This window comes from Penicillium diatomitis, assembly GCF_028827545.1.
Source record: "Penicillium diatomitis strain IBT 30728 chromosome Unknown utg000005l_segment0_segment0, whole genome shotgun sequence".
Classification (NCBI taxonomy): Eukaryota; Fungi; Ascomycota; class Eurotiomycetes; order Eurotiales; family Aspergillaceae; genus Penicillium; species Penicillium diatomitis.
The window spans coordinates 3,462,315-3,478,664 of record NW_026623177.1 but is presented as its reverse complement, the minus strand read 5'-3'; the positions used below and the strand labels follow the sequence as shown (position 1 = coordinate 3,478,664).

Below are 16,350 nucleotides of genomic sequence, written 5' to 3'. Positions count from 1 at the left end.
CCCTTGGGTTTAGCCAACATTAAGGACGTCGGGAATCTTTTTCGAAGATCTCGGGCGCAACGTCTATAAACATAGCCAAGGTCAGTTTTGGATGATTTCCAACCGAGCTAGTGCCTGGAAAGTGACCGCTAGGTATGCCGCAGCCGGGTCCATAGAAGTTGATCCAGTCAAGTCAGTAAATGACCAAGGTCATCAAAAGGGTATATGGGGGCCACACCGCATGGTCTCGTATGCGCCTGCTCCAACGACCGTCGCAAGACCCAATGTACCAAGCTTAGCGGTCAGATTTTCGTCAGCTAGCCAAAGAAATACTTTCCTGGCCCACTACGCCATGTCGTAATTGATCGAGAACGTCCACGGTCAGTGATTGTTGCAGCTTGTGCGAGACGTGCGCACCAAGAGTCCAAATGCGATCCAAGCTGCTTTTGAAGCGGTAGTCAACTGGAACTGTCTTGACTCTGGATTATTTAACGACGGTCCAGTCAAGTCATATTGGGAAGGGTCTTGAAATGAGAAATCCGCTTCTCCACGAGACAGTTATGCTGCCTCAAAGATGACTGGGTGATCCAGAGGATTCCAGGAGGTACAGAGAATTACCACGCTGGAAATTCCACCTCTGCAAAGCTCGAGCGCAAGGCAACGATTCTGTTCGGCGGCAGCGTTATTGAAGCTGAGATGCATACGGAAGGCATTGGTGGCCCGGCTGAGGTCACTATTAGGAGTGGGTTTGGAAGGAAGAACGCGCACAAGGCGAAACAGCTTTTGTCTGTTCGTCTAGAGTATTTCATAGAACTCATAACTACCAGGTTCGTGAAAGGGATGTGCCCGGTGACAAGCCGCGGACACATGGTAGAGTCCTCACAGTTACCGGACAAATGGTGTAAAAATCATTCACTGGAAATGTTGGACGTCATACAATCTTCTCTCTTCGATGATCCTGCGATAGGAACTTTCTTTCCTTATCCTATACGAATTGGTACGGGCATCATCACTTGTATAAGGAGCCTATCTCCGTCCACAGCTGTAATTGCGACCCAACGAGGGGATAACAGAACCAAAGAGACGCCAAAGTCTCAAATCTTCGAAAATGCCTCCAACGCACCTTTGGTCTCCGCTTTAGTCTCCTTGACCAGCCCACTGATCTCTTTAAACGCCTCATGTCCCGCATCGCCCAAAATCTCGAACAAGACACTCTCACTCGTCGTCATCGTCGCTCCAGCGTCCCTCAGTCTTGCCAACGCAATGCCCCTCTCCTCTGCATTGATGCTGCTCACCCCATCCACGACCACATACACTCGATGGCCCCTCTCTAGCAAGTCAAGGGTAGTCTGGGTGACGCAGATATGAGTCTCGATCCCGACCAGAATGACATCCAGTGGATCCTGAGCTTTGACGGGTAATTGTTTGGCAATCTCGGGGGTGATCATTGAGAAGAGGGTTTTGTCGAAGTCGGCGCGGATATGGGGACCCGTGAGGTTGGAGGACAGTTCGGGAACGGTTGGGCCGAGTTTGGCCCGGGATTGGGTCGAGATGTAGGTTGGAATGGACAGGATTTTCGCGGCGCGGACTAGTTTGTCGGTTGTTTGAACCCTGGATATAGAGATGGAGATGTCAATTCAATTCTGTATTCGAGTGTTTCGTGTAAAGCCTGGGGAAGGTGTATAAGATTGATAGCCGGCGACAATGTTGAGTCTGCAGTTCCGTCTGTGTTGATACGCTTACATTTTCGGGAACTCATAGATTGCATTGCGAAATTTGTCCTGAATATCGCACACACTATTTCCGAAAGCGGTGGTTAGATCATCAGCTTATGATGAACAGGGGCATCAGGAAGTGAGACTGCATCAGTCGTAGCATGCAACCTACAACAATGCGGGGTTCCCTATGAGTTGCAGGGTGGTGTTAGTTTCGAGCCCGTCGATCGATCGATGTGCTGGCAAAATCACTTACTGATACGCTTAGCACGTGAGACAACAGACATGATTGATGCGAAAAGAAGAAGTTCTTGGAGATAGATTGCACTGGTGTTGTCAAAGTCAAGTTGAATTCGGTCGATGTTGAAGGACCGGGTGGGGAAATTCGGAGATGCGGGGAACATCGGAAATCGATGCCCGGAGTCTTGCCGAATCAAGTATATCGACTCTGCACACTCATTCTGAAGGTCAATCAAGGCAAGCGAGCGATCCACACAATTCATCGGTACAGATTTATTTGGAGGGCCAGTACACATTGAGCTTGAACTCCACAGTTTTTGATGAGCTCTCTAAGAATCACCTGATTCCTATCTTCAAACACAGTTCCTCAAAGGGAACCAGAAATCTACCTTGAACTTACGAGTCCCAGCCCGTTTCGAAATAATCTACGGAGGTATTGCTATTCACGATCATGCGCGCTCTACCCAGAAAACCGACCAGCTATGTACAAGTTCGGGGCGGCTAGAAGTGCATCGTACGCGAACTCAGAAATCGATATCAATAGTCTAATGGAAAGGATCGGATTGCTCTCACTGCGGAGAAGCGGCAGGTCACCCTCTATCAGTTCAAATGCCACATATTTGATTGAACTATAGCCCACTCGCGTGGAGTAAAGTTACCCGATACATCGCTTCTATGAGGGAGCTTTCTTCAGGATACCTCGAGAGACCCTGCTTCTTACCAAGCCACATTCCCAAGAATGGGTGTTATTCCAGCCTCGCACGGTGGGCCATCACCGAATATAGAAGCAGATAAGTCACTGATGCCCTGAGAAGGCGTGGTGTGTAGTCTGAGTCCTTGTTGATTCTGCATGTTGGATAGGCGGGGCGGCGGAATGAGTGTGAGCCAAGAACGAGCAGACCCTGGTGTAAGATCTTTGCTTTATGAGAGTTCAAGTTGGGATCCTCACGGAAGCTTGATGAGAATTGAGAAGAAGGAAACCCAAGCGATCGTGCAAAGCATGCGGCAGTGAATTAATGTTCGGTGTGTTCACGTGTCGGAGTTGTCTGCTGTTTGTGGTGTGAGTCAAGTAGAAAGTTGTTCAGGGAGGTATGCTCGCTATTCCCCAAGTAGGTACGAAGACGCAAGGCAAGAACCCTAAAGCACATACGGAATCACATGGCGTGTTTTGAGGACAAGATGGAACATTTCAAGCAATGACAGGGACGACAGAATTCTGTGGACGGTATATTTGTTAGGATATTTGCTAGAAAAGTCAAAGAATTTGATGACCAGTCGCAGCAACCGGTGTGCTTATATGAGTAAGTATCTGTGTACGATGGGGTCTCCGTGTCATATATTCTTTCCACAATGCACATTGTTGGCACTCAAAGAGCCCACTTTATATGCTCGAGAGGCAATGAGTGAAGTGTAATTTCCGTGGCATCGGCTCCCGATTTCACCAGATCACAGACTGGGCAGCAAGTTTGCACTTTTGTAACTGTGAGTGTCAATAGTATCCCGGGCAGAGTAGCAGGAGGTTTCTGGAGAAAGATCCTAATTCGGACTTCCTTCAACACACCCATGTCCCGGGAAAGAGGTGAAGATCGCTTGACGGCAAAGTCTACAACTTCACCTCGCGCAACTTGGCACGGCCAGAGATCCAACCGTCCTGACTCTTGAATGCAGCTGTTCGAATCGCGTATAGTTCATCCAAGAAAGCAGGCACAAAACTGCCCGGTCCGCGGACAAAGTCCCTGGCGGCGGCATTCTCGGCGGCGATTTCAAACATCAAGAGACCGGACAGGACGGCTAGAAGCTTATCAGAGCGATGAGCAGCTAGGAAGCACCCTGAAACAGAGCCGATGGCGCATCCAGTCTGTGAAAGAGGACAGTCAGCAAGTAATTCGGGACATTTCAGGCGACGTCACCTACTCCTGTCACTTGGCCGAGGTATGGGTGGCCATTGTCAACGGCAATCACTCGCTCGCCATCGCTGAGATAGTCGGTAACACCGGTTAGGAGGACGACGTTGCCTGTTGAATGTCAGATACTGCCTCAAAAGGTATTGTCAAGAATTTCTGCTTACGCTCTCGGCGAGCCAGATCGCGAGCCAGTTTCGCTTTTTGCTGTTCATCCAAGGTGCTGGGTCCACTGTCTACACCGCGCTGTTGAACAGCACCACTTCCCCATACCTGACGGATTTCACCTTCGTTGCCTTTGATCAAATCGAAGTAGCCACCGGCCATAAGAGTGGAGACGGCGTTTCGACGAATCTCCGTAGCAGCTGCGCCAACTGGATCATAGATTACGGGGTTGCCTCGGCTGTTATAAGCCTGGATAGCCTTCTGGTAATTTGACACACTTTCACTGGTCAGGGTGCCCATATTTATGAGCAACGCTCCGTCAAATTGGCACAAGTCCTTGGCCTCTTCACCGTGTGGCGCCATGATTGGCGATGCACCACTGAAATTCATTAGCATAAATCTCCCCACCACCCAGGTCTTCGGCTGGAACACGCGAACGTACATGGAGAGCGCCACATTTGCTACAAAATTGGCCACGACAAAGTTGATCATGTTGTGGACCAATGGATGTGCCTCGGTCATCTTCCGGACAATCGCTGGTACCTCTCGTGTCAAGCTTTCGATCTCGTTGGCACGAGAGGGTGTGGGGGTTAAGGCGAAAACAGGTGCGTCCTTGATCAAGCGCGCAAACTCTGCAGCTGATTCCTTGGGACTCTCAGCTCCAACGATGGCGCTAACAATGGCCACGCCATCGAGGCCCTTTGCATCACATCGGGATTGATAGAGCACCCGCTGCACGTTGGAGTGGTTGATTCCTCCAATTGCAACCGTGGCCACAGAGGAGTCACCGATTGCCTTCAGTAGATCTTGCGTTCCCGCAGTACCGAGAATAGACTTGGTGTTCGTTTTGCTAGGACCCTCGGTTAACGGCGCTTCCTCAATATCCTTTGTTGGCGGCTTTTCCGCCGTCGTTTGCTTACGTTGGAGTGGCAAACATGGTTCCAATGCCCAGGTAGTCTGCTCCATCAGAGATAGCTTTCTGAGCCTCTTGCACGGTGGATGTACTGATTCCAATGATAGAACCTTCGGGCAGAAGCTTCTTAGCCGCTGCAAAATCTGGAAATGACATGTCTGTCAGTACCTCTGTGGATTCGTGATCACTTCGGGAATCGATTCTGAATACTGACTCATATCATCCTGGCCCAAATGAACACCCTCTGCACCGATGGCAAGAGCTACATCGACACGATCGTTGATCAACAGGGGTACGCCATACTTCTTGGTTACTTGGTGGAGTTTGCCAGCCATTGCGATGAGATCACCAGTATCGCTGGTTTTGTCCCGGTACTGCACGATCGTGACACCTGACCACGATTGTCAGTGTACTGCACCATACGTTGAGGTACTCCAAGGTTGTTCTGTCATACCGCCCTTGATGGCTTCTTCCACAACCGTGCAAAGATCCCGACCCTTCAGGATAGCTGGGGTCGAATCTGTGACCAAATATAATGAAAGGTCGAAAGACATGATGAAGATGTGCGAGATTGGGCTTTATTGTGCAAGGACTCCGCCACCATAAAAGACCCTCGTAAGTCAAAAGTTGAGGAAAACTTTTATTGCAATTGGCAACTTAAAAAGCAGAGCTCGGAACTGGTAGAATTGACGTTCGATCCAGGACCATGTAAGTTCACGCCGCGGTTGGGGTTATGGTGGGGCGATTACTGGTAGCCTTTTCTCCACTGAATAATAAACAAGCGCAGGCTGTGCCATGAAATTGCAACATGAACTGGTTCCTATCCAGACATATGGCTAAACGACCGCATGTAAAGCTGCTGGTCTCCAGTAATTCCCCAGCTAGAGGATGTCTAGTCCAGGTGTCTAAGGACCCCGGAGATAGCTCGGAGGTGTCACTCTCCACGGAAATCGACCAAGTTCGGACCACCGCTCGAGTCCGTATTTTGTCACTGGCCCGCACACGTGCTGGATGATGTAAGCAAGACCCGCCGAAAATCCTCTTTTCCTTTTTCTTGCCCTCCCAACCTTACCCGGCCTCTCCTCTTCCCATCTTCTTCAACAACATCATCCGTTTTGGCATCCAGGTTCAACTGTGAAGCCTCATCTCATACGCGTCGGCTGTTTTGCACAGTTCTCGCTCGCATACCATCAAAGTTCTGGTACGTGTGACCTGCTCTCTCCGACAGGAGTGTCCTCCGCGAGTCTTAGCTAACTTGGTGCTCTCTTGACAAAGAACACCTCGAGTCGTTCTCCCTTTTCCACGCGCAACCCGCCAAGTCAGGTTCTCGCCAACTTGTTCATGTATCCGTCCTCCGTGCATCATTTCGAACACCACCTGCCGCTCAAGCTGCAAACGTTTCGCGCGCCGAAACCTTGTAGCATACACCTCAGATCCTGTGGTTGAAACATCATCTCTGGATTGCCCCTCGCCATTGTGACTTTTCACGTCATCATCAACATTGCGATCATATCAAGACCCAACTCTTGTCCACAAAACTTCCTAACTTGACACGCATGTCTTGTTTCGCCGACCAAAATCCCGTCAAAATTCCTTTTCGTCAGCACAGTAATTCCTTCTCGTGAAACGTCGTCCAAATAACCAATCTCCACCGTCATCATGGCTACCGTCAATATTCGCCGGGATGTTACCGATCCCTTCTACCGCTACAAGATGGAGAAGATTCAATCCAAGATCGAAGGCAAGGGCAACGGTATCAAAACCGTCGTTGTCAACCTTCCGTCGGTTGCCCACTCGCTCAGCCGTCCCCCTTCGTACGTGATCAAGTACTTCGGTTTCGAGCTGGGTGCTCAGGCCAACGCCAAGCCTTCTGACGACCGTTGGATCATCAACGGTGCTCACGACGCGTCCAAGCTCCAGGACTACCTTGATGGCTTCATCTCCAAGTTTGTTCTCTGCAAGAAGTGCAAGAACCCGGAGACTGATGTCATTATCAAGGATGAAAAGATCACTCTGGACTGCAAGGCTTGCGGCCAGCGCACTGACGTTGATCCTCGCCTGAAGCTTAGCACCTTCATTGTTCGCAACAATCCCAAGGGTGGCAAGAAAGAGAAAAAGGACAAGAAGGCCCGCCGTGAGCAGAAGCGGGAGAAATCCGCTGCCAACGGCGATCAGGACGCTAGCCCCGGCGACAGTAACAACTCTGAGAATGGTTCCTCCAACGGTGACGCTGAGGATGCTGGTAGCGATGATGAACTCACCCGTCGCATCAAGGCCGAGGCTGAGACCATTGAGGTTGAAAAAGAGATCAAGGACGACGACTGGGCTTTTGACGTCTCCGAGGAAGCTGTCAAGGCTCGTGCCAAGGATCTGCCCTCTGATCTGAAGCGCTCCCTCGTGCTTGAAGATGATGACGAGGAGGCTGATGGACCCTCTTCGTACGAGCAGCTTGGTAGCTGGATCGTCGAAACCGCCGAGGAGAAGGGTGGTGTCACCAAGGTCAGCGACATTGACATCTACAAGAAGGCCAAGGACTTCGGCATTGAGACCAAGCACAAGACCGTGGCCGTGCTCGCCCAGAGCATCTTTGACGACAACATCGCCAAGCAGGTTGAGGATCGCGCTGCCCTCTTGGCCAAGATGATCACCTCTGAGCGCCACGAGAAGGCCTTCCTTGGTGGTACTGAGCGGTTTGTCGGTCAGGATCGTCCTGCTCTGATTTCCCAGGTGCCCGCCATCCTGCTGGCTTACTACCAGAACGACCTGGTTTCCGAGGAAACTCTAAAGGCTTGGGGCGCTAAGGCTAGCAAGAAGTACGTCGATATCTCTACCAGCAAGAAGATTCGGAAGGCGGCCCAGCCCTTCTTGGAGTGGCTCGAGACTGCTGAGAGTGATGACGAGGATGAGGAAAGTGATGAGGAGTAGATCAGGCTCTCTTTCTTCTTGCTCGTTTTATTGATCAAGCGCCCACGCAACTTTGCGTCGGATCGACTTCCTGGAAGCTCAAGTTCTATCGTGTGTTGCATTTGCCCTTGGAACTTTGCCAGCTCCCTGTTCTCCAGGTGATTGATTTCTCAGGAAACTTGTTTTCCAGTTGTTCTAGCTTGACTTAGTTGAATAATCGCCACTCTCATTGCCTTTTATCCTCCTTTTGGTGTAGTCGCACGATGATCTACATTGCTTGTCAAGGCATGGAGATAGTTGTATCATTCATAACAAAGCCACATAAACATGGCATAACAGCTCAGCTTTTGACCTGTTCAAATTTGCCTCGATTCATCTAACCAGAGAAACCGAGGTAGTAGCGTCTGTGCTACCGCATGAATTGACCAGCCGGCACAGAGATTGGGTTGCCGCGATCGGCTTGATGCAAGCTCGACTCTTAAACGGGCACGCTGCTGTTGACAAACTGAGTAGAATCCCAGTCGCCCGCGAGCTACAGTAACGGGCGTGTCAGCCAAAGCGTTGTACATTCATCATGCTTTTCAATCTCCACTTACGTGCCACCCGTCAATTCGCAAAAGATTAAAGTCCCCCGTACTGGGCAGCCCAGTCGTCAGCACTCCAATGGCTGCAATAACATCGTCAGTTTCTCGATGAATCCAGGCTGTGGTCTCTCACATCCCGATTCTCAATCTGTCAGGACGACTCCTCTTACCAACAATATTGTTCAGCCAGTAGTACCTTGGACTAGCCGTTTCAAAAACCATGCGCAAGTGAAGATGACCATCCGGGACCTGGGGACCCGACGTCTGCACAAAGATGTCGGCCCCGTCGTCGGTGCGAAGATTATACCGAGTGTCGGCAGAGAAGATCTTTGTACGAGGATCGGTCAGCCCCCAGTCTGCGCCGACGTTGAGGACTTTGCCTGTGCCGACGAGATTGTCAGCCGTGGAGTACATTATCAGGGGTGGAAAAGAGAGGGAAAGAGTGACGATGCACTCTTTGCGATCCTGTGGGAAGTTCAGGTTCCATCTTACCTGACAGATGAGGACCACTGAAATTTCCTCCGACGATGGGGATAGCGGCTCGGATGCCATGAGGCCCAGTGCCGGCGTGCATCAGGTCTGATTTACATTCTGCGAAGAGTGTATAGAGGAACGACAATTTAGGTGGCTTGGGTGATGCGTGGTGAGTCGCCGCAGCTGTCTGAATCAATAGACCGAGCACAAGATATCGAAACAGGGAGAAGACCCCACTCCCAAAGGGGTTGGATGCGATCATGTTGGGATCTCGCTTTCGCCGGCCGTCTTGAAGCTTTCAATCACTGAGATGGAGATACTGACAAGCGACTTCTCGGGCGATAAATTCTACCTATAGTGCCCTCGATCTCTTTAATAGTGGTTCAACACGGACCTAGCATCTACTCCAGACACGACGATCCCCCGCGAAACTTCCAGTTTGAGATGCACCCCGCACTAGATGGTGTAATTGTGCCTGATATCATCACCGGAGTACCTTATGTTCTGAGTCAAGGTGGAGTTCAATACGTCTACTACTATACTAGTATACTAGGATCATCACTGCGCTGCCTCCAGTGGAGGTGGGCTGCATCCAGCTTGGACGAGACTCGGGAAATGAAGCGTGGGCATCTGCCGTTGCTGCTCTGGACAGCTTGCCTCTTATACTTCTTCCTCTCGATTCAACCGTACACAGTATCTGCGTCAGCCTCGGTCGCGGATGATCTTGCGGCACTTGAGATCTGCATACATGCTATCCAGTGCTTGGATGACAAAGAGTGAATAGGGTACTTTTCTATTATTCCAGGCAAGATCATAGTATTCAGGCTGTCTCCGGGGTGGCTTCGTCGGCAAAGAAAGTTTACATGTGACACTAGACATCACTGTCACTTTACTGATTTCTCGAATCTTCCCGCTCGGACATACCTTTGAATCAGTCGAGTCGCATACCTGGCGAGTGGTCCAGATGGACAAAGGCGAGATACCCACCGTCTGGAGGGGCTTATGACATGAATAGACAAAGGACCGAGTCAACGAGGTTCCTTGGTCTTTCTCCCGTTTGATAAATGGACGTGCCTTGATCAAGTTAGAGCACCTTTGTCTCAAGGACAATCGGCAGGGTTCATAAATCATAGCTCTATTAGAGCGCTATACTTCTTGGTACATGTAGTGATTGTTGCACTTCGCTAGCAAGACCAGCAACGGGAGGACGAAGAAGGGATTAGGCATCGGCAATCATCGTACTTTTTTCGTTTCGTGAGGGCGGGGAAATAACTAGGGTAAGCAAGTCAAAGGAGACACTTCTGTCAGCAAAAATCCCCCCCCCCCCCCCACTCGGCTCCAATTTGAACAAAGAAAGAAAGACGGCTGGACAAGCACTGTATGTGCCCGATAAGGCCATTTCCATCGCAGAGCTTGTCCCCGTAGATCAAAGCTTGAGGCAGGCCTCAATCCGCAGTGAAATGATGCCTCTCACACCATTCGATGGTCTTCCCCACCAAGCCACTCTCCAAGTCATCCAGCACCTCAAGCGCGGTCATCCCTCCTGGAGTCTTTGGTCTTTGGCCCGTGTCAGCAAAGCGTCTCAGGCTCTGATAGCCCCGTACCTCTACGAGACGGTCAAACTCTGGCTCGAAGATGAACGGGACAGTACCATCTGGAGAAATGCGGTATTCCTCCGCCGCATTCTCGCACATCGAGGCGCTCTCGACCACGTCAAATGTCTCATGGTCAACTCGGTCCCCGCGCTCACAGTGAGCACTGTCCGTCTTCATGGCGTCATGCGGCAAGATACCACGCCGTATCTGGCTCGTCTCGCAAAGGAGAAGCGTCCCGGTCTCGGACTGGATCTGGAAAAGGAGATTCTCTCGGAAACCATCGCCTATAGAGAGGACCCATGGGAAGCGCTTGCGGATTTGATTCGAGAATTGCCCGCTTTGGCCGATCTTTACTATACGGCTTTACCTCAGATCGCGCCCTGTCTGCTAGATGCCCTGCAGATGTACGCGCCAGGGTGTCGCTTGTGGCTGAATACCTTTCACTTGGGTACCAGCGAGGCGAACTTGGAGCTTGCTTTGGCTCAGAAGGGAGGGATGAATGTGAACTACGTCACTCTACCTCCACGATAGTGCGATCTTCCGCAAGGGACGAACCAAGACTCGATCTCCGGCGATGGCAGCGGGGTCATAAGCGAACATTTCGAGGACATCCTGTCGAAGGGTAGCCTATCGAGCGCCGGCAAAGGTAACGACCGGCATGTAAATGCTTGACGTGAAGACCACATGCTGTGATTGCGCACTTGGAGTCTGCCACCTGCATGACAGGGCACGTCACTTGTCAGGGGTGCTGGAAACTGACGGCCTGCGGATACACATCTCCATCTGGAGAAGGAAGAGAGAAGGAAGAGAGAAGGAAGAGAGAAGGAAGAGAGAAGGAAGAGAGAAGGAAGAGAGAAGGAAGAGAGAAGGACGAGAGAAGGACGAGAGAAGGACGAGAGAAGGAGAAGGGAGAAGCAACAATAAAAGAGTTTTCGTGGATTCTTACTCTGTCAGCTCGAGGATCTCGTAGATCATGACACGGGAAATCAAGCAATCGGGGAAAAGGGTTACCTTGTCTTGAACTCGAATTTCAGTGAGGTCATACAAGAGCTTCAACCTAGGGCTGGTGCCCGATTGAGCACTCCAACATCACTGGAGGTTGCCAGATGTGAATCTTAGACCTGTCTAGGAAGGATCCAAGAGGAATTGGAGATGCAAACTATTCAATAGTACCTTATCCTTTATAATAGATTCTCCCAGTGGTTTTGAATTCAAGCATTGCCACCATGAAAGTTCCACTGCCAACGCCAGATTCGATGAGTAAATGCATTAAATAACTTGCTCGAGTCTAACGCACGTGTGCCGGTGAGAAATGAAAGCATTTGCCCATGTTATTATGTAAAACATGGTCTTGCTGGTGGACCGAGATTCCGTGTCTCAATGGACCGTACTCGACCAATTCATGAATCCTTTACGGAGTTCGAGGCTTTTTCCATGTCCGCTGCCCATAGAGCTGCTCCCACAGTATTGGTGTATGAGAACGCAATTGAAGCGAATGGGATCATCTCCAAAGCAAAGGCCGCCATGCCCAATCTGTCAAAAATCCATATCAGTATATGACCCAAGCCGAGGACACAGGGACCTTGATGTCACCTACCCAGTGTATGCCCCATGATGTTTGGCAACCCATTCCTCCCTCTGTCGAGCATTCCAGCCTTTGAGCTCGAAGTATCTCGCATGCAAAGTCGGTCCAACACGCTTACCCTGGAAGGCGATGTAAAGAAGGGTTCCCACCACAGGGATCAAATTCAAGGGCAAGTAGATCAGGGAGCGGAAAATAGCCTGGGGGGTGAATCGTGCCAGAGGACGTGAGATGACTTTGCCTAGTCTTGCAACCGCATCCGCACCACCAGAACGTGGCTTGATCTGACGACCCTGAGAGACAAGGGTATCTTGGCCACGAGCCATCAGGGTACCATCAAAGGTATCGACGAGGGCACCCTCGACCAACAATGAGCGCGATAGGAAGTTGGTGATTGTTGCGCTCTCGGTCAACACGACTAGAGCGGCGGAAATGGCAGCAAGTGGGCCACTGGTGAATGCCATGATGGCCATTTGCGGAACGTACGTGAAGAAGAACATGAAGGAGGTCACGCCCATCCCTAATCCCAAGGTTCGCCCAATACGTGACATGAAGGGACCCCAGAGATCCTTGTGAGTTGCAAAGTACACAATACCCTGAGTGGACAGTTAGTTTTTGTGAAAAGAGGCTGGGGCCAGCTGCGGAGCTTCCACCAACTCAATCGACGACCTCTCTTACCTTGATGGGATACAGATAAGCACCAGACCTGAGGACTGCCTGAGAAGCCGCTCGGGCGTTGTTCGCCTCTGCTGAAGCCATGCTCTTCAGTTTGTCGGACATGGCTGTGGTAGGAAGTAGCAATTCAGTCCAAGAAGTGTCTGAGATTGATCAAAAGTCATAAGAAGAGAAGAATCGCGTGTACTCAGACCAGGTTCTCAACTTCCTGAGCACAAGGCTTGTTCCAAAGACGGCGTGACGGGAGATGATGTCACTATTCTAGAGCAGCCCCCGAGCCTCAGGCCGCCACTGAACTTAATCGCAGCCAGCTCTAGAATGGCACGTGCTCAACCTTATTACCATTTCAACAACTTCAGTTAACAATCAGCTCGAATCTACTCATATCTTCCTAAACAGCATGTCTGGTCCAGTGGCCAGGCAGAGTTCACGGCTGACTCCAATACCGGATAATGCTTATCGTCACGTAGCAGGGCGTGGAGGGCGACACCGAAGGATGAGCCCATGTCCCACTGTGAAATGAATTTGCAAAGCGCGAGCGAGAGTCTCCGCTCGTTTGGCGATAATATGCCGGATGGCGGGGCTCCGCGCGAAGCTCGCTTGGAGATGTTGAGGTTTTTGGGCTTCCTCGCTTCTCCGCCAGATCGCTGTGAGACTTCCCAAAAATTTAAAAAAAAAATAAAAATAAAAATCTTCAGTTGGTCATCATACTTCACAGTGTTCTCGGCTGTTCTCTGGGTCAAGGTACGCCCATGATACCTGGAAGCAGGTGCGATCCGGCCTGGGAGGCATTGAGTTTAGAGGTCGAGATTCTGCCGCCTCGCCATATCCAAAGTCCAAACAAGTAATGACCATGCAGCTCCCAGTGGTTATCAACTGCACAGAATCACGAAAGACCCGCCAGACAGGCCATTTTTGGGCGCCGAAAGATCCGATCGGCGCAGCCGCCTGTTTATTGGCGTTTCCTACGGATGCACCCTTGTGTCTTGGAATGGACGCTTAACCATATTTTAACGGAGGCCCCGATTACTTTTTGCAAAGGATCGTACAGTCCCTTACACTTCCGGGACCCCACTGGAGTTTCCATCGCATGCTCTTGCTGTTGCCACCAATTGCGAGGAACGAAAGATCAAGCGACAAAGTCTTCCACCCTTGTCCTTTGAGGCCCTGTGGCAGTACGACATCACTGCGTTGACCACCCGCGTTTGCCGGACATCTCCAAAGAACGTGCCACACTTTCAGGAACCACTCTTAGAAGACATTTCTGCGAAACGATGAAAGTCCTTATGGGTGCCTCTTTGGCGACTGTGGCCATGGCGGCCTCGTCCTCGAAAGTGGCAGCCTCTGCGCCCACGGGCGCCGAGTATGCCTCTGGATTTGACATGACACGCAGCTGGGGCAATCTCAGTCCCTACAAGGACACAAATACTTTTGGTATACCAAAGGGAATGCCCCGAGGATGCGAGCTTTCTCAGGTGCATGTGTTGCATCGTCATGCCGAACGGTATCCTACTAATTATCCATTGGACGGCAAGGGCATGCAAGACTTTGCTGCCAAGTTATCCAACTACTCCAAAGCCCATTCTGGTAAGCCCGTGGGCAGCGGGCCCCTCAAGTTCCTCAACAGTTGGGAATATGTATTGGGTGCAGACATCCTCATGGAGACTGGTGCAGCGACCGAGGCAACATCTGGCGCGAAATTCTGGATCAAGTATGGGCGTCTCTTGTACCGCCCAGATCGCGAGAATGTAGCAGCATGGAATTCATCCCTCAATGTATACGTCAATGGCACTGAGCGTCCACAGCCCGTAATTCGCACCACCTCGCAGGCGCGTATCTTGGAGAGCGCTCGATGGTGGCTCAGTATGTCGTTGAGATATCTCAGTATGAGGATATTGTATGGCTAATCAATCTCTTAGGTGGTTTTTTCGGCAACAGCGGAGCAAACAGCTCTTACGAACAATATGATCTAGTGATCATTCCCGAGGTTGACCCCTTCAATAACACCCTGGCTTCCTATGACTCGTGTCCCGGTGATTCCACCGAGGGGTAAGTACAGTCACCTCAAGGGCTGGCTTGATATCGCTTACTCACATTGTAACAGTGACGAGGCTGCAAAAACTTTTATCGCACGTTACACTAAACACGCCCAGTCGCGGCTCTCTTCCTACCTGCCCAGAGACTTCAACCTGACGGCAATGAACGTCCTTGCAATGCAGAACTTGTGCGCTTATGAGTATACCAGCCTCGGTGGTTCCTCGTTCTGCTCGCTTTTCACTGAGCAGGAGTGGGAGGACTTTGCCTATAATCTCGACATTCAATTCTACGGCGATTACTTTTTCGGGTCGCCAACTGGCCGCGCACAGGGGATCGGCTATGTCTTGGAACTTGCCGCTCGTCTCGAGCAGAGGCTTATCACATCTAGCGATACCAGCATCAACTACACCTATGACAACAATCTTGCACAGTTCCCTCTAGACCAGCCTTTCTACCTCGACATGTCCCATGACGATATCATCGTATCTGTCATGGCTGCCCTCGGTCTGGATTACTTCAAGTATGGGCCTCATGGTTTACCCGCTGATCGCGACCATGCCCCTTCGAACCTCACCTTTTCCTTGTCAAATATCACACCATTTGGAGCCCGACTGTTCTCGGAAATTTGGACATGCCCATCCCATAATTCAATTGATGAACTAGACCCAATCATTTACCAAAACCCTCGTCTGAACTCATCATCCGAAACGAAAGACTACATTCGCTTCGTTCTGAACAGTGCGCCCTTACCACTAAGGGGTCTTGCTGGATGTGAGAAGTCAAAGAATGGGTTTTGTCCGGTTGAGACATTTTTGAAAGTGATTCCGGGCCTCAAGGAGACGGCCCAGTACAAGAAAGCCTGCTTTGGTAACTATACCACTGGTAGTCAGGTTGGAAATGGGGTTCCCGACTCCTAAATTCCGCTACGAGTTGCCCAAGCAAGAATGCCTGGAACAGTCAACATGGAGGACGCTTGGTGACTGGAGCATGGATGAGTTTCAATGTCTACGAGAGCACCTCTGCGCTCCGCTTGCAAGAGATCATCTTGAGACCCGCGGAGCCCCAAAAGAGGTTGAAGCTGCTATCGATAGCTTAAAAAATTCACTCTATATCCAACTATCCGATACATCTTTCCTAGGCATCAACAAAACCATGAATGAAACAAACACAAAGTCTTCCAGTGTATCCCTCAGTCTATCAAAGTACGACAGACTAGAAAACAGGCTCCCCAATAGCAATTGGCTTCCTGAACGACACCTCAACATCTTGCCTCATAGTAAAGACCAAGGCCAACTTGAAAGACATCAGTCCGCTCAAACGGCAAGCCCTCGTCATCATATCGGCGGATCCAAGACTTGACCCGCTTCTCAGCCTTGTGATATGCCTCTTCTTCGGACGATGCGCGGACCTTGATAGACAGGCAATTCTCGGTGTAGTCATCTTCGCGACAATCGGTCAAGGTTGCTTCGTCGTTTTCGATAAGCCACAGAAGCGACTTCAAAAGGCGGTGATCGCACAGATGAGCGTCGGCGGGTTCGAAATGGACGTTGACGTACATTTTCCAAATTTCGGATGTCTCGTGTTTG

At 50.7% G+C, this 16,350-nt stretch overlaps 8 protein-coding genes across 8 annotated transcripts; 2 read left to right on the top strand and 6 right to left on the bottom strand.

Moving 5' to 3' along the window:
* Nucleotides 1–1,073: 1,073 nt before the first annotated feature.
* Nucleotides 1,074–1,981, bottom strand: N7539_005625 (uncharacterized protein; the record flags this gene model as incomplete). The annotated part of the gene is made up of 4 exons (XM_056935227.1): nucleotides 1,074–1,590; nucleotides 1,723–1,776; nucleotides 1,867–1,882; nucleotides 1,951–1,981. 4 exons carry the CDS (start codon nucleotides 1,979–1,981, stop codon nucleotides 1,074–1,076), a joined length of 618 nt encoding a protein of 205 aa, XP_056790421.1.
* Nucleotides 1,982–3,537: 1,556 nt separating this feature from the next.
* Nucleotides 3,538–5,467, bottom strand: N7539_005624 (bifunctional hydroxyethylthiazole kinase/thiamine-phosphate diphosphorylase; the record flags this gene model as incomplete). The annotated part of the gene is made up of 7 exons (XM_056935226.1): nucleotides 3,538–3,792; nucleotides 3,849–3,949; nucleotides 4,003–4,379; nucleotides 4,443–4,850; nucleotides 4,921–5,056; nucleotides 5,128–5,304; nucleotides 5,368–5,467. 7 exons carry the CDS (start codon nucleotides 5,465–5,467, stop codon nucleotides 3,538–3,540), a joined length of 1,554 nt encoding a protein of 517 aa, XP_056790420.1.
* A 1,105-nt stretch (nucleotides 5,468–6,572) lies between these two features.
* On the top strand, nucleotides 6,573–7,838 carry N7539_005623 (translation initiation factor eIF5; the record flags this gene model as incomplete). Its single annotated transcript, XM_056935225.1, has 1 exon — nucleotides 6,573–7,838. The coding sequence occupies one exon, from the start codon at nucleotides 6,573–6,575 to the stop codon at nucleotides 7,836–7,838; it is 1,266 nt and encodes a 421-aa protein (XP_056790419.1).
* A 457-nt stretch (nucleotides 7,839–8,295) lies between these two features.
* N7539_005622 (DUF3237 domain-containing protein) lies at nucleotides 8,296–9,137 on the bottom strand (the record flags this gene model as incomplete). The annotated part of the gene is made up of 4 exons (XM_056935224.1): nucleotides 8,296–8,349; nucleotides 8,414–8,484; nucleotides 8,572–8,781; nucleotides 8,894–9,137. 4 exons carry the CDS (start codon nucleotides 9,135–9,137, stop codon nucleotides 8,296–8,298), a joined length of 579 nt encoding a protein of 192 aa, XP_056790418.1.
* A 1,183-nt stretch (nucleotides 9,138–10,320) lies between these two features.
* On the bottom strand, nucleotides 10,321–11,070 carry N7539_005621 (uncharacterized protein; the record flags this gene model as incomplete). The annotated part of the gene is made up of 2 exons (XM_056935223.1): nucleotides 10,321–10,818; nucleotides 11,026–11,070. 2 exons carry the CDS (start codon nucleotides 11,068–11,070, stop codon nucleotides 10,321–10,323), a joined length of 543 nt encoding a protein of 180 aa, XP_056790417.1.
* An 800-nt stretch (nucleotides 11,071–11,870) lies between these two features.
* Nucleotides 11,871–12,832, bottom strand: N7539_005620 (EI24 domain-containing protein; the record flags this gene model as incomplete). The annotated part of the gene is made up of 3 exons (XM_056935222.1): nucleotides 11,871–12,003; nucleotides 12,068–12,648; nucleotides 12,731–12,832. The coding sequence occupies 3 exons, from the start codon at nucleotides 12,830–12,832 to the stop codon at nucleotides 11,871–11,873; spliced, it is 816 nt and encodes a 271-aa protein (XP_056790416.1).
* Nucleotides 12,833–14,001: 1,169 nt separating this feature from the next.
* N7539_005619 (histidine phosphatase family protein) lies at nucleotides 14,002–15,681 on the top strand (the record flags this gene model as incomplete). Its single annotated transcript, XM_056935221.1, has 3 exons — nucleotides 14,002–14,590; nucleotides 14,647–14,776; nucleotides 14,832–15,681. The coding sequence occupies 3 exons, from the start codon at nucleotides 14,002–14,004 to the stop codon at nucleotides 15,679–15,681; spliced, it is 1,569 nt and encodes a 522-aa protein (XP_056790415.1).
* Nucleotides 15,682–16,022: 341 nt separating this feature from the next.
* Nucleotides 16,023–16,322, bottom strand: N7539_005618 (uncharacterized protein; the record flags this gene model as incomplete). The annotated part of the gene is made up of 1 exon (XM_056935220.1): nucleotides 16,023–16,322. One exon carries the CDS (start codon nucleotides 16,320–16,322, stop codon nucleotides 16,023–16,025), a length of 300 nt encoding a protein of 99 aa, XP_056790414.1.
* Between the last annotated feature and the right edge of the window lie 28 nt (nucleotides 16,323–16,350).